Raw genomic sequence first — 16416 nt, forward strand, 5'->3', positions numbered from 1 at the left:
CCCTTATATAAAAGGCAAAACCAGTTTCTAAATGTGTTTTTCTCTGTTGGATTTGGAGTTGCCCTGGGCAGTTCACTGGGAAATTTTTATTGTGTAATAAGGGAATATACATTAGTCAAACTTGGTTAGCTCCAAAGAACATCTGTTTTGAAATGAACACATTGAAGCAAAGGACCTAATGAGGCAAAATATATAGAACACAGAAAATATATTGAAACATGTTCTGTCTTTACCTTAGTGATTTTCACAAGGTTTTATCCTTTCTATGGGTAATTTTTTTCTAGTATTCTGCTCTCATCCCTGTACTTTCTCATATCATGGTCTCCCATTGAAGTGAGCAGGGGTGGTGGTGGTGTTAAATTTGGTATCTCAAGCAATAAGTGAGTTTAGGACTTGTACATTTGATGCCTGTTTATGTTGTATCTGTCATCAAAGATAACACTGACAAAGAACAAACACTTTCAGATGAAGCGTTCACTCGTCAAGTCTTATGTTAAGATTACTTACTGTATTGCCCTTAATTCAAGACCATTTCAATGTAGATGTTAACATTGCTAATGGGTTTGGTTGCCTTTTTGTTTTAGGCACTGGAAACACTGTAATTGAAGCTGTAAAGGTTCTTATAGAACATGGAGTTCAACCCAGTGTTATTATCCTACTCAGTCTCTTCTCCACTCCCCATGGTGAGTTAAGTTGCAGCTGTAAGTGGAGCTCCAGATAGTGATGAGAGATAGTATGTATCTTTCTAGCCTCTCGTTCCAAGGAAAAATAGAGTTGTATGTCCTTATTCAATTTAAATCTAGTTTTGGTAGTTATGAGTTGTGTTTGTCATATCTAAGCTTAGTGATAATATTAAATGATTTTTTGAGACAAGGTATCGCACACTGATCCTTTTTTTCTCATTTTCCTAAGCAACTGAGACCATAGGCATATATTAATTAGCATGTGTGGCTTGTTTTCCACCATACTGATGTTAATTTTTTTATTTCATTATTTTATTTTATGTGTATGTTGTTTTGCTACATGTATGTTTGTGTACCTCAGAGGCCAGAAAAGGGTGTTTGATCCCCTGGAACTGGAATTACAGATGGTTGTAACCTGCCATGTGGGTGATGGGAATCGAACCCAGGTTCTCTGGTAGTAATCTTTGGAATGTGACATGAAGATCAGATGTTCATTTTTGAATTAGATGTCTGTTTTAAGGACATGTGAGGAAGTCATCTATTCCCCATTTCCTGCAAGAGATGTACCTAAATTAAGACTGGCTTTCTTACCAAACAATCTAGGGCAATTAGGAATACGTGGCAAGAAAACAATCATAGAGGCATAAGAATTTAGTTTCTAGGGTCTTCATTATAGAGTCATTTAGTATAAGAAGTAATTTGAAAGCATGTAAATGGTGTTTGGGAAGGGTGACACATTGTTGTAATTCGAGCACTTGGGAGGCAGAGACTAGAGGATCAGTGCAAGTTCAAGGCCAGCCTGCCCTACATAAAGAACCTAACTATATAGCAAGACTGTCTCAAAAACAACAACAGCAACAAATGGACTTACATAAATGACTGATAAGAAAATGGGTATATAAGTAATATCTATTTAGAGGATATATTACATACCTTACAGAAGTTGCTTTTAAACAACATTTAGTGATATAAAAATATAGATAGCAAGTGTGAAAAAGCAGCACAAACAAGGCAATTACATGCTGTGAAATGCATCCCTCCTCCAAAGTCTCAGGACCTTTTTGAAGGGGTGGAAGATCTTAAGAGCCAGAAGTAGTGGATGACTTTAAGGAAACAGAGTTTTACAGACTGTTCCACATGTGAGCTCATAGAAGATGTGACAGCATGCATAAGACCTGTGGAGGCTCAAGCCAAATAAAATCCTAGCATGGAGATAGGGAAGGCAGACATGGATTCCTACCGCTACCTGAGAAGCTACTGGCCTCTAATAGCTGCCGGGAGAGGGAGAGTCAGTTTTTTGAATGGTTTGACCCCTGCTAGGTCGACACACCAAAGGAGTTGGGTAACCCAGCCTGTGCTTGATCGTTTGAGGGTGAGGAGAGGAAAAGAGAGAACACAAAAACACGTGAAGTTGAGTGGGTAGGGAGTAGGGATGAGGTGTGAATAAAGATCAAAATATACTGCATGAATTTCTCAAAGAAGCAATACAAATATAAAGAAATATTGTGAAATGTTACCAATAAGTTTAGAGATGACCAAATACAAATTATAACACTAACTACCAAAAGCAGACTTTAAATAAAACCAAATAGATTTGACCTCAATGTGAGTGGCTAGAAAGATATACAATGCTATTTCAATTTTGGTTTCAAAATGCATACACACAGTGGTTATTTTCAGGCATAATTCTAAATGACTTTCATTTTTAAGCTTTTGGGGTTTTTTTTTGGACATTTTCTAAATGTTTTACAGTGAATTATATTTGTTTCAGAATTGAAAGAGAAATAGATGGCTTCTTTAGTTAGGCTGTTCTCTCATTTCCGGCTAGGCCAGGTTTCAGGCAGACCTCAGAAGCCACAGCATGTGTGTTAGAAAGGCTATTCTCAGCACGCTGTTGTGTCTAATTGTGGCCTATTGGATTACTTTGTTCTTTTGTAACCTAAATGTACCTGGAATTCAAATACTAGTGGTGACAAAGGGTGATTTGCTTGATTGCCCATTGTATGGAGCACTGGTGACATTGAAAACATTAAGATAATCCAGTAATTATCCACCTTTGGCAAAAGAAAAATAATCTCTTTAGCTGTAGTTGTGTTAATTGGAGCAGTGTCCCATTGTTTGGCATTAAAACTGAAAAATCCACATTGTGTAGCAGCTTTCACTGTGGCTTTTTGGTTTGGGGTCCCACCTAGTCTAAATTCCCTGCCCAATCCCCTCATCTTAAGCTTGAATCCTTATTTCTAAACAACTAGCATTCTCTGACAGACCAAAGACGCCTTCACACTTGTTTTAGGGTGTTTCAGTTGGAAAACTTTCATTTCATGTGATTTTCCTTTTAGAGAGTGCCATATTACTTGATTCTAGCCAAAGCTGGTATAACTGAACAATTTGATTTTCAGACCAAATTATTGAGTGGGTAGGAGTATGGTCTGAACTACTAGCAAAGCTTTTCAGATACCAGATATTGTATAAAGAGATTAAACATCCCTAACTCAGCATCCAAAGATGATTGTTCCCTGTTTTCTGTCAGTATTGAGTCTGGAGACAATGATTATAAAATTCCTGAATTCTAACTAGTGTTACCAAAATCTTGCAGTAATAACAATTATTTTTACTTTTTGAAGGTGCCAAATCAATCATTCAAGAATTTCCAGAGATCACAATTTTAACTACTGAAGTTCATCCTGTTGCACCTACACATTTTGGACAGAAATACTTTGGAACAGACTAAGTTGTTAAAGGAAGAGGAAATACTTTGTGTGATATTGTGGTTGTAAATGAATTTCATATTTGTTTTTACTAATTTGTTTGAGAAATAATGGAGAAAATACATTAGGAATACCTTTTTTTTCTTTTCTTTTCTTTTTCTTTTTTTTTTTTTTTTTTTTGGCTTTTCGAGACAGGGTTTCTCTGTGTAGCTTTGCGCCTTTCCTGGATCTCACTCTATAGACCAGGCTGGCCTCGAACTCACAAAGATCCACCTGCCTCTGCCTCCAGGGTGCTGGGATTAAAGGCATGTGCGACCGCACCGCCACCCAGCTAGGAATGCCTTTTAACATTGGAAGTAGGTGTAGCAACAAGAAATATTGGAAGTTTATTTGTTTGATTTGGTCATTTCCTCACATGTGGTACCAAACTCAACAATGAAGCACACCCACAGTGCTTAGAAAGATGGAAATGTTAATCGTCTGCTCATGGAAATCACCACACCCTCACTCAGTGCATGGAAACTGTCGAACTTGTGACCCTCTTGGTTTGGAGGTTGCTTGCAGCTGCAAAGAAACCCAAACAAGAGTTAGTTCTTCGGCACACTATAGTTTACATTTTCTTTACTGTGCTTTTGGCTCTAGGGTGGTTTCTTGTATGTGGTTGTTGTAACCGTCCGTACTCTTTACTTCCTTGTATTATATATGCAGGCACCTTGGAGAAGAGAGAACAAGAATATATCCTGGAATTTTATGTTGCCATTAATGTCCTCGCTTAATTTTTCAGACCCAGGATGTCTGGTTAACTCTTCGGCTAAACTGTTGTGTTCCTCCTGGCTCCTTTCCCAAACTGGGGATTGAGGGAAGGGGCTTGCAAAGCTTTAATACAGTGAAAAAAATAAAGACGGCAGGGCCTTTTCAGTATCTGGATCTGTAACATGAATCTACAAAGACTGAACCACGAATGCCTGATGCTGACAAGAGAGAGCGAAGTCAGCTCTCTACAAAGGAACTGAGGAGTTTTTCTAAAGTGTGCGGGAGAGTGGAGGCTTTGCTGCATGTTGTGGCTGATAAGTAAATCAACAGGATTCTTTTAAATTTAGTTGTTTCTACTAGTTGCCTTTGGTTTGGGACTTAGTTACTTTGCATGTTTTACAACTATAGCTGTATTAAAATAGGCAAAAACTAATGTTCTTTAAAAATATATAAAGTTTGTATGTGCTCATATGTAAGCTACTGAAAGGGAGAGAAACAATCTTAGACTCAATCTTTGCACTTTTGAAATGTGCTTAGAAAACCCTGATCCCATTTTACATTGATATTAAAACTTCTAACTGTGGTGGCTGGATGAATTACACTCTCATGGCCCCATAGCCAGCTGCTTTGGGACTCTGTTCAGAAGCCTAAGAAAGAGCAGAAGGTAGTCTCTTAGGAAGAACTAAAGCTTAAAGGTCTGTGAGGCTCAGAGGAGGAAAGCACCCTTGAGTAGATTGACTGGATTTTACCCGCCGTACTTTTACTTTTGTTATTGTTGTTTGTTTGAGACAGGGTTTCTCTGTGTAGCCCTGGCTGTCCTGGAACTTGCTCTTGTAGACCAAGCTGGCCTTGAACTTAGAGGCCTGCCTCTGCCTCCAGAGTAGGATTAAAGGTGTGCACCACCATGCCCACCTACTTTAGTTTTGAAGACTATCATATAATAAAATTAAAATTCATCATTCTTTCATGGCAGAATGTTGCCTTCAAGTTCTTACTGAAGTTTTTTAAAGATAGGGTCTCGCTGGCTGGCCTGGGATTTCCTATGTAGATCAGGCTGGCCTGGAACTCACAAAGATCCTCCCGCCTCTTGACTTCTGGGATTAAAGGTGTTCACCACCTTGCCCAGCTGAAAGTTTTATTTACATTTGTTAGTTCGGTGTCCCCAGGAATGATGTGAGCAGCAAATTCCGACGGACCAGATCTGTTGACATTATTATTACATTGAACCAGTCGGAAAGATGATGTTCACTAATTTGGGTGTGGTAGTGCAATCCTGTAACCCTGGCATTGAGGAGGTTGAGGTAGGAGGATTTTGAGTTTGAGGGTAGCTTAAGTATCTGAGCCAGATTTTATCTCCCAAATATTTTTTTTGGCCTGCCAACCTGAGAGTTGCTGCAGCTGAGTGGAATTGGTGCTTCTTTGGGCTGCAGTATTTTGTTTGAAGTGCTTTCCAGAACATGAGATAATTTCACGTTCAACTGTAGGTATAAAACCGAATTTCAAGCAAATTCTTTTTTTGTTTTGAAACATGATCTTCTGTAGCCGAGGTTGGCTTTGAACTTTCTGTGTAGTCAACTCTGACCCTAACTCATCACCCTCATTGAGTTCTGGGATGAAAGGCTTACAACCAGTATGCCCATCGTAGACAAATTCTTTTTATATCATTAACCATTTAGATCCAAATGTCTGCTGCTTTTCAGCAACGAACATGATTAAAAGTTAACTACATTTAATTCCCACATGGGAAGCCCAGTATAAACAGTAGGAATTATTCAATAAGGTCATATTCCCCACTGATACTTGTACCCTACACCCCTGCAGATAGAACTCTGGTCTCTGAATTTTGGAATGTTTTAGCAAACAAATTCTTACTTGCAGGGTTAATCACTTGCAGGATTCTATTTTCTAAAGTCAACACAAGATTAACAGACCACTGAAAGTAAGATTGACTTTAGTGACATGAACTTCAGAGCAGTCTAAATTGTGTAGGTTCTTTATTGAAGAATAAAGGCTACAGCAAAAATGACATGCAAATAACATATAGCAGTGATCTCAAAGTATGACTTGCATCGTAATTATTTAGAGGGCTACAGATTGCTGGGCCCCACCCTTCCAGTTTCTGATTCAGTGTCTTAATTTCCAACATTTCTCCTTTTTATAATATGAGCATTTAATGATATAAAACTTCTATAACAATTTAGCTATTTTTATATATATGTCTTCGTTTTCATTCAGGTAAAAATATTTTCTCTTTTTGTCTTCAACCCAGGGTCTTTTAGAATAGTCAACTAATTGCAATATTCATGCCATTTTTCCATATTTTTCTTTGATATTATTTCTTAATTTAATTCCATTATGGTGAGAGAATATAATTGTTATGATTTGAATCCTTTTAATTTATGAGGGTTTTTGACATAGGATCTTGTCCATAAACTATTGTCCTTTGGTAAATCTTCCATGCTTACTTGGAATGTATGCAGATCCTGTATTGTTTGCTACGAATGTCAGGTTCAGTTGGTTGATAAAGCTGTTCAAGTTTTCTACTCCTTCACTAATTGTTCTGTTGATTATTAGAAGGATATTGAAAGCTCAGACTAAAGTGTTGTATTTGTCTCTTCTTTCAGTTCTCTGAAGGGCTTGCTTCGTTCATTTGGAGCACTCTTGTTAAGTGCAGACTGTTGGAATTGTTGTAGTCTCTTGATATTGTGACCCTTTGCCATTCGGAAATGTTCCATTTTGTACCTGTTAATACTCTTTGTGCTGAAATTTGTTTTAGCTGATGATACTAATGATCCCAGCTTTCTTTTGACTAGCTTTACTTTGAACATGTTTATGTTTTCATCTGAATTTCTTATAAGCAGCTGTAGGGCTGTGTCCTTCTTTTTGTAAAGTGCAGTTTGACAATGTCTGCCTTTTTTTGCAGTGTTGAGATAATTTTCATGTCATGTAATTATTGATTTACTTTTTCCTCATTTTCACCTTCTTTTGGATTGAGTATTATTCATGATTCTATTTTATGTCTTGATAACATTTGTGTCAATTCTTTCCACTAAGTCCACCCTCTGGGACATTGGTCCAGTCCCTTCCCCCTCTCTCTTTTTGAGACAGGGTCTCTCTATTATGTAGCTCTGGCTGTCCTGAAATTTACTGTGTAGAAAAGGCTGTCCTCAAACTTACAGTGCTGGAACTAAAGGCATGTACCACCACGCTTGGCCAGCCCAGTCTCCCTTAAAGGAAGGCTGTTGTATTTTTCTGAGCATTTACATTTAATATAGCAGATAAATTATAGAAATAATAGCATGAGTATATCCAACATTTAGAGGATTCCATGTAAAATATAAATAGACTTGAAGCAGTTAATCCATCTTATAAAGCCATTATATACACCTCAATATTTTTATATTAATCTGATTATTTTTCCCTTTGTCTACCATTATTTGAACTTTTATTTTATTTTATTTAGTTTTTCGAGACAGGGTTCATCTGTGTAGCTTTGCGCCTTTCCTGGAACTCACTTGGTAGCCCAGGCTGGCCTTGAACTCACAGAGATCCACCTGTCTCTGCCTCCCGAGTGCTAGGATTAAAGGCGTGTGCCACTACCTCCTGGCATGTCATTTTCCATTGATTTCACATCTTGAAACTTAAATTGCTCAATCCGTATAACTATCAATGCTTTCTGTGACCTGTTTAACGTACTTGAATTCACCAGCAATGCCCACTTCCCACCATATCACAAAGAGATAGCATAGTTGTTTTATTCCACAGGTCACTAAGATAACCATTATACTTCCTCCAAATAATTGGCTCCTAACCATGTGCCAGATGTTCTTAGGGAAAGGTACTATCACAGTTCAGCCGGATTTGTTCATGTCCAGGTTCCAAGTCAGTATATTAGTTTATTTGAGCTGTTGTAACAAAATACCAGACTGCATGGTTTTAACAACAGACATAGCTGTGGAGGCCACAGGTCCAAGATCAAAGTGTTGATATGTTTGTGTACTTTGCAGAGACCTCTCTTTGACTTGACTTCCCATGGTCTTCCAGCTGTATGTATGTACTTGGTGTTCCTTTGTATGTTCAGATTTTCTCTTTGTATGACTGCAGTCAGATTGTATTAGGGCCTACTTAATGGCCTTGTTTTAACCAAATCACTTCCTTAAAAGCCCTAGCTCCAATATAGTCACATTCTGAAGTACTGGGGATTAGATCTTCAATATGGATTGAGGAGGCACATAATTGTAATGACAAAAGTAGTCATCTATCAATCCACCGGCTTTTTCTGAGACTTTTTCATTATGTGTTATGTGGCAGGGCCTGTTTTTTCTTTATTATTATTATTACTTTTTGTTTTGAGATAGCATTTCACTATATAGCCCTGGCTAGCCTGGTGCTCACTATGCAGACCAGGCTAGCCTCGAACTCACAGAGATCCACCTGCTTCTGCCTCCAAAGTAGTGAGATTGAAGGTGTGCACCAGCACTCTGGGCAGGGTGGGTTTCTTACGGCAAATCTAAGGGTGTAGTTTAGAATTATTTCTAGTTCTCTGCTGTGAAATCAGGTGCAACTTCCTTTACTCCATTCTTGGGGTGAGAACAAGCACTGCATATTATTGTAAGTTGTTTTGACCTTCAGAGAACTTAGAAGTTTGAAGGTTTAGAGGAATTCCACAAGTGTTGATATGTCATTGCCTATCAGGAAGGGCTATTGATTCATATCTGGGTCAGGCTTCAACTGTTTTAAATTGGTCTAAAGACCCTGTTTGTTCAGGATACAAGCCTTTGCCCAGCTGTAAGTCCTAACATTGTCCAGCTTGATTCAAGGAATCTGTCGGGCCCAGGTGGCTAAAGCCTTACTATCTTTCCAGGCTGATTCCTTCCTTTCCTTTTCCTGTCTTCTGGAAGAGTGACCCTTCTACTCTTCTAATCCACTTAACTCACCATTTTCTTGTGAATGCCATTCATTAAAAGGAAATTCACTTTGCTCTAGCAGTCACACTACTGAGTATTTAAGCAGAGAGAATGAAAATATGCTGAAGAGACATCTGCATTCCCATGTTCATTGAAGCAGTATTCTCAATAATTAAGAAATAGAAACAGCCAAAGTGTATGTCAAGGGATGAATGTATAAAGAAAGCATAGTACATTTATACAATGGGATACTATTCAGTCATGCAAAGTGATGAATTTGTGACTAAATCGGATGAGACTGGAGATTATGTTAAGTGAATGAAACAAGCCAGCCACAGATACACATACACTGTATGACTTCTACTATGTGGAATCTGGTGACAACTGATCTCGTGCAGGTTGAGAGTAGAGTGCTTGTTACCAAAATTTCAGGAGGGATGACTGAATGAGAAAAGGTTGAACAGGGTCGCAAGTTATAGTTGCTTAGATAAGAAAGTTCTGCTGTGCTATTACATAGTAGGGTGGCTGGAGATCATCGTTAATGTACTATACATAAGAAATATTTTGTTTTTACTATGAAGAAGTAATGATAAGGAAAAGGATAAATGATTTAAATATTACACAATGTGTACATGTACTGAAATATCATCTGGTATCCCATTGATATGTACAAATTTTGTTTTTATGGATCACTTAAAATAAATTTAAATAAATGAAAAATAATGACTCAGTTTGTCTTTTTTTGAGAAAAGGCCTTACTCTGGAGCTCAGGCTGTCCTTACACCACTCTACAGACTAGACTGACCTCAAACTCACAACAATCCTTCCCCCAGCCTTCCTGGCTCTTTAGGTTTTTATGCCTACACTGGTACCTATTTCTCACATAGCTCATATCTGTCCTGTGGACCAATGTTTAATCCGTCAGGCATGTTGTTGCCATTGTAATTACCTTAGCACAGTTTGAAAACATGTTTTGTACCCAAAGATATTGGATCTCCCGACAAAAATTACGTGGATGCTAATCATGCTTGGAAATAACTTACTCTCAGATAAAGAAAATGTGATACATTTATACAATGGAGTGTTATTCAGCTGTTAAAAACAATGACATCATGAAATTTTCAGGCAAATGGATGGAACTAGAAAAATTCATCCTAAGTGAGGTAACACAGACTCAGGACATGGTATGTACTCACTCATAAGTGGATATTAGCTGTAAAGGATAACCATGCCTACAATCCACAGCCCCAGAGACACTAGATCGGTGCCTACCCCAATTGTTATCAGAGAGCCTTCATCCAGTAACTGATGGAAACAGATGCAGAGATCCACAGCCAAACATTGGGCAGAGCTCAGGGAATCCTGCTGAAGAGAGGGAGGAAGGATTGTAGGAGACAGGGGGTCAAGGTCATCACAAGAGAACCCACAAAAACAACTAACCTGGGCTCACAGAAGCTCACAGAGTCTGGACCGACAGCCAGGGAGCCTGCATGGGACTGACCTAGGCCCTCTACATATGTGTGACAGTTGTGCAGCTTGGTCTACTTTTGAGACTCCTAGCAGTGGGAGCAAGGGCTGTCCCTAATACTTTGGCTGGCTTTTGGGAACCCAGTCCTCATGCTGGGTTGCCTTGCCCAGCTTTAATAAAAGGGGAGGAGCTTAGTCCTACCTCAGCTTGATATGCCATGCTTTGTTGATATCCATGGGAGGCCTGCCCCTTTCTGAACAGAAACAGAGGAGGAGGAGTGGGTGGGGGTGAGGTGGGGGGGGGGGGGGGGGGGGGATGAGAGGAGAGGGGGAGGGAAAACTTTAGTTAGGATGTAAAATAAATGAATAAATTTAATTAATAAAAAAACAACACTTGGGTGTACCACTCAAGATCGATCCTCTTGTCATCATGAGCCACTGCCACCCAGCCTGGTATTCACGGTATTGTAAGAACAAAACTTAGAGTCTTACTTCTGCCAGGGCATTCCTGATGCCAAGATCTGCATCTTTGACTTGGGGCAGAAGAAGGCAAATGTTGAATTCCCACTTTGTGTCCACATGGTGTCAAATAATTATGAGCAACTCTCCTCCAAAGCCCTGGATGGCCACTTGTACTTGTGCCAACAAATACATGGTAAAGAGCTGTGGCAAGGATGGCTTTCATATCCAAGTAAGGCTCCACCCTTCCCATGTCATCTGATCAACAAGATGTCCTGTGCTGGGCCAGACAGGCTCCATGTAGATATATGTATGCCTTTTGGGCAGCTCCAGGGCACATTGGCCAGGTCATCATGTCCATCTGCACCAAGCTGTAGAAAAAGAAATATGTGATTGAGGCTATGTGTAGAGCCAAGTTCAAGCTCCCTGGTCACCAGAAGATCCACAACTCAAAGATGTGGGGCTTTACCAAGTTTACTGCTGATGAATGTAAAGACATAGTAGCTGAGAAGCGGCTCACTCCTGATGGCCATGGGGTCAAATATATCCCCAGTTGCAGTACCATGGACATATGGCAGGTCCTGCACTCCTGAGGTCTTCCACCGTGATCTCCTATACTACACAGATCATGTTCAGTAGTAAATCTCACATCCAGTCAAAGCAAAAAGAATTCATTCTGCATAAGCCATAAGGACCTCACCTAACCTTTCCTGTCTCAAGGTAGTCATTTCCCATGGAAATTCCATCATGAACACATTGTCTCTATCTTTTTAAAGATTTATTATATTTTTAATTATGTATATGTGTGCCTTTTTGTTTGGCTATATGCTCATGAGTGTGTGCCCATGGGGCCCAGAAGAAGGCTTCAGATCCTCTGGAGCTGGAGAGAGGCAGATGTGAGCTGTCCAGTGTTGGTGCTGGGAACTGAACTTGGGTCCCCTTCAAAAACAATACATGCTTGTATTCACTGAGCCATCTCTTTATCCCCCAACTCTGTTTTAAAATCTGCAGAAACAAGCGTAGTTTGTATTTATGCACAGAACACTTTAGCATCACAGGCAGTGACTATATTCATAATAGCTAACGATCTTTCTAAGTGGTGATCAAAGTTGATAGTTACTCAGTTATCATTCTGTCTGTTGTATGTTGCATAGTTTGATGACCAGATGGAGTAATTCCTGGAAGTACATTCCCAAATGATAACCTTTGTAGTAGTTGTAACTTGGAAAAAAAGGCTTTGGAGGTGCCTGGTATCAAGCCTAGGGCCTCATGACATGGTAGGCTAGTGATCTACCAAGCTATAGTCCTATACTGTAACATGCTTTTTAAGAATAAAAACACAGGTTTATTTCTAGAGCTCCATCATAGCCGTTATTGTTCAAATCTGAAATTTCCTTTATAAAGTCAATTTTAAAAATGAACTTATTTTTAAAGATTTTATAAAAGTAAATACTATAAGTTGAGAATACATCCCCATCCATGTCCCTCACTGCCGCTCCCCATCCCAACCATCTTCCTGTTAGACATTTCCACTTCTACTTTCCTGTCATATATACATGATTTTACATGCTTGTGTTTTGAGTGCTTGTTCCCCAGGTGGAGGTGCTCTTTTGAGGGACAATGGAAGCTTTAGGAGGTAGAGTCTAGCTAGTGGTAATAGGTTGTTAGGGGCAGGCCTTTCAAGGTTATGTATAGCCTAGCTCCTGGTTGCAGCTGCTTTCTGCTTTTCTGATCTCCTGGGATGTGAGGAATCTCTACAACATACTCCCATAGCCATGAATTCTGCTATACCTTCTTTATCACAATGGACTGTTGGGGATTGAACCCAGGGCCTTGCCATGTAGTAGGCTAGCAATCTAGCACTGAGCTGTAGCCTCAGCCCTACAGTTGATTATAACCTAAATATTTTCACCTTGGAAGGAATGTCACACTCATTGACTGTTGACTCTCAGTGTCTGAGTCTAGCAAAGGCTTTCATTTTAGACCACACTTACCTGTATAGAGTTACACAGAGATTCACTGGGATATCTTAGCCACTAGACAATAGAGCTACATTTTTGGTGAGTCCAAATTTTGTAAGAGAGGGTGAAATTTTAATTTGTCCCATTAAGCCTTTATAAATTGTGGCATAAAAGTTTAATGATATAATTACAGTCATTCCTTCTGCATCCCTGAGGGATGAATTGTAAGCCTGCAGTGAATGCTTGAAAACTGGGATAATACCAAACCACGAATTCAATTCCTTTCTCTATCTTAGCCAAGCACTTGTCATGCTGTGCCTATAGTTTTTGTAGTCTGAGGTGTGACAGCAAAACTAACACAAATTTCTTTTTCCTTCTTTGCAATTTCATGGGAAGAGACTCATTCTTACTACAGATCTTATCAGCTTCAGAATACTTCATTGTTCTTGTTTCCTTAAGTCCAGAACTTTTGCCTTTTCACTTAAAGGAAGCACTTTATCACTTTTCTTTAGCATATCCAAATTGAAAGTATCACTACTCTAGTACTTGGGGACTATTATTAAGTAAAATAAGTGTTAATCAAAACCATGCACTATGATTCTGAAATAGTCAATCTGGTCATGAAATAACTACTAAGGGACTCAATTAGTAGATAGTATATACAGCATGAAAACACCGAACAAAGCAATAATTCACGTCTTGGAAAGGACAGTAAAACAGATTAAGTTTATCACAATATTTATAACTGCACATTTCAATTATTTTTTTCTCATATCTAGGTGTGTAGCATTGAGGGTTGAAAACAGTGCCCTGTGCATACTAGGCAAGCTATTTACCACTGACCCATAGCCCAGAACAAATAGAAATGTTTGTCTATGAACTCTGAATTTTATACTTCATTACCCTATGTTTGTATTATTATGCTAATTTTGATTACTGGGGCTTTGTAGTATATCTTGGTATCAGAAAGTTACTTTTCTTGCTTTGCTGTTCCTTTTCTTCATTGTTTAACTAGTTAGAGTCCCTTGTAACTTGTTATGAATTTTAGAACTAGGATCAGGAATTGGGATTTTGATAGAGATTATAATGAAGCCATAGGTCATTTTGGGTAATAGTGATATCTTAATGTTAAATTTTCAAATCTATGAACATGGAATATCTTTCAATTTATTTGCCTATGTTACCTTTTTTGTAGCAGTGTTTTGTGATTTCCAGGCAGGCTATAAGCTTTTATATCCTTGGTTCAATTTATTTCTAAATATCGAAATCTTTGTATGGTATTATAAATGAGTTTTTCTTAATTTTCTTTTTAGTTTGTCCATTGTTAGTGTATAAAAATGTATTTTGTTGATCATATATTCTGCAACTTTGCTGAATTCATTTACTAATTTTAATTTTTAGTATACATTTAGTATACTAAATTTAGTATACATTAGGTTTTTTTCATATACAGAGTCATGTTATCAATGTACAGGGATCATTTTTCCTTCCTTTCCTATTTCCTATTACTCTCAGTTTCCTATTTGGATGACGTCTTTCTCAAAGTGATTGACATGAACTCCATGTCAATGTTGAATGAAAGTGATGAAATCAAATATCATTTATTGTTACTGGTCTCGGGGAAAATAATTCCATATTTCACCACTGGGTATCATTATAAAATTGTTGGGGATGTCTTTCTGTATGCTGTGAATGTGTTGTTCTGATTGATTGACAAATAAAGTGCTGATTGGCCAGTAGCCAGGCAGGAAGTATAGTATAGGTGGGATAAGGAAAGAGGAGAATTCTGGGAAGTGGAATGCTGAGTCAGGAGATGCTGCCAGCCGCCACCGCCATGAGAAGTGAGATGAAAAGATACTGGTAAGCCACAAGCCACATGGCAAGGTATAGATTTATAGAAATGGGTTAATTTAAGATGTAAGAGCTAGCTAGTGAGAAGCCTGCCATGGCCATACAGTTTATAAGTAATATAAGTCTCTGTGTGTTTACTTGGGTCTGAGCGGCTGAAGGAGCCAGGTGGACACAAAAAAACTCCAGCCACATAAAATTTACCTCTTTATCTCAATTAATATTTATTTTTAGAAAATTATTTATTTTTACACGTATTAGTGTTTTACATGCATGTATGTATGTGCACCATGTGCATTCCCAGTGTCCAGGGAGGCCAGAAGAGGGCCTCAGCTCCCCTGGAGGGCCTCAGATCCCCTGGAACTGGAGTTACAGATGGTTATGGGCTGCCAGTTCCTCTACAAAAGTACCAAGTGCTCTTAACCCCTGAGCCATATCTTCAGTCTCTCAGTTAACATTTTAAAAAGTATATTTGGCCTAATATAATCACTCAATTTTTCTTTGCATGATGAATGGTTTTTAACCTTTTATTTTCAAACTCCTTCTATCTTTAAGTCTAAATTATATTTATTATAGAGTTTTGATAAATATATAGCTTTAGTTGGATTGCTTAATCCAGTTGCACTTAATATTGTTATATAGTTGACTTTATACCTGTCATTTTACTTGTTATTTTCATAAATGTCCTTCTGGTTCATCTGCTCCCTTTACTTACTTTTTGTTTTTACACTAAGGTTCTCAAGCTTCTTAATGCTGTGACCCTTTAGTATGGTTTCTCATGTTGTAGTGACTCCCAACCATAACATTATTTTCATTGCTACTTCATGATTGTTAATTTTGCTACTGTTATGAATTGTAATGTAAATATCTGTTTTCTAAAACCATTGTCTTAGGTGACTCCTGTGAAAGAGTCTTTTGACCCCCAAAGGTGTCATGACCCACAACTTGAGAACAGCTGCATCAAGGGAACATTTTCTAATGGTATACTTTAATTGCTTCAATTATTTTTATTACTCTTTTAGTTATTTTCTTACTGGTTAATGTACATGTTTCTTAACAAATGATAAATCCATGATCAGTTGAAAATGTCACAATTTAAAGTGAATTTAATATATCAAGGTACCAAACACCATAGCTTAACAACACAGCATACTGTAGAGTGTAGGTTGTTCACTCTCACGATTATGTGGTTAATGGGAGCTGAGGTTCATTGCCACTGCCCAGCATAGCAAGGGCATATTATATTGCGTATTACTATCCCAGGAAGAGATAAAAATTCAATATTTGGTTTCTACTGAATGCATATCACTTTTTCATCATTGTAAATTCAAAAATTGTAAGTCAATTCATCAGAAGTTGGGAATCATCCATATATTTCCACTTGCCAGAATCTACTTTATATCCTACTAGATAAAGGGAAAAAACCCAAAGTGTTTTGCCTGCTCTTCACACACTCCCCACAACACTTCTGATATCAGATATGTGGGATTTCTCCTCACACACCAAGCAACCAATTTTCCAGGGTGTGAGTGCCAGCTGAGTGTCTGATTTGATTCAATTCTGACCTGTTGTACCTGAAAATAGCATTTGATCCTCCAGGTCAAGGGCTTCGTTCTCCATCACTGACCAC

General features: G+C 38.4%; 1 protein-coding gene and 1 pseudogene across 3 annotated transcripts in view; both read left to right on the forward strand.

Annotated features, from left to right (window-relative positions):
* Uprt (uracil phosphoribosyltransferase homolog) overlaps positions 1 to 16416 on the forward strand; it is a 37743-nt gene that overhangs the window by 20066 nt on the left and 1261 nt on the right. For 2 of the 3 annotated variants that reach the window (XM_028891964.2, XM_028891963.2), the window contains 2 exons: positions 585 to 683; positions 3308 to 3552. In XM_028891964.2, the coding sequence (XP_028747797.1) occupies positions 585 to 683; positions 3308 to 3414 (206 nt within the window). In that variant the 3' untranslated portion in view covers positions 3415 to 3552. Of the gene's footprint in view, positions 1 to 584; positions 684 to 3307; positions 3553 to 15679; positions 15768 to 16416 lie in introns of those variants that run through there. The other variant, XR_003736820.2, reaches the window with a different exon arrangement.
* On the forward strand, positions 10949 to 14209 carry LOC114708607 (annotated as a pseudogene).

Source organism: Peromyscus leucopus, chromosome X (genome assembly GCF_004664715.2).
Source record: "Peromyscus leucopus breed LL Stock chromosome X, UCI_PerLeu_2.1, whole genome shotgun sequence".
NCBI classification, from domain to species: domain Eukaryota; kingdom Metazoa; phylum Chordata; class Mammalia; order Rodentia; family Cricetidae; genus Peromyscus; species Peromyscus leucopus.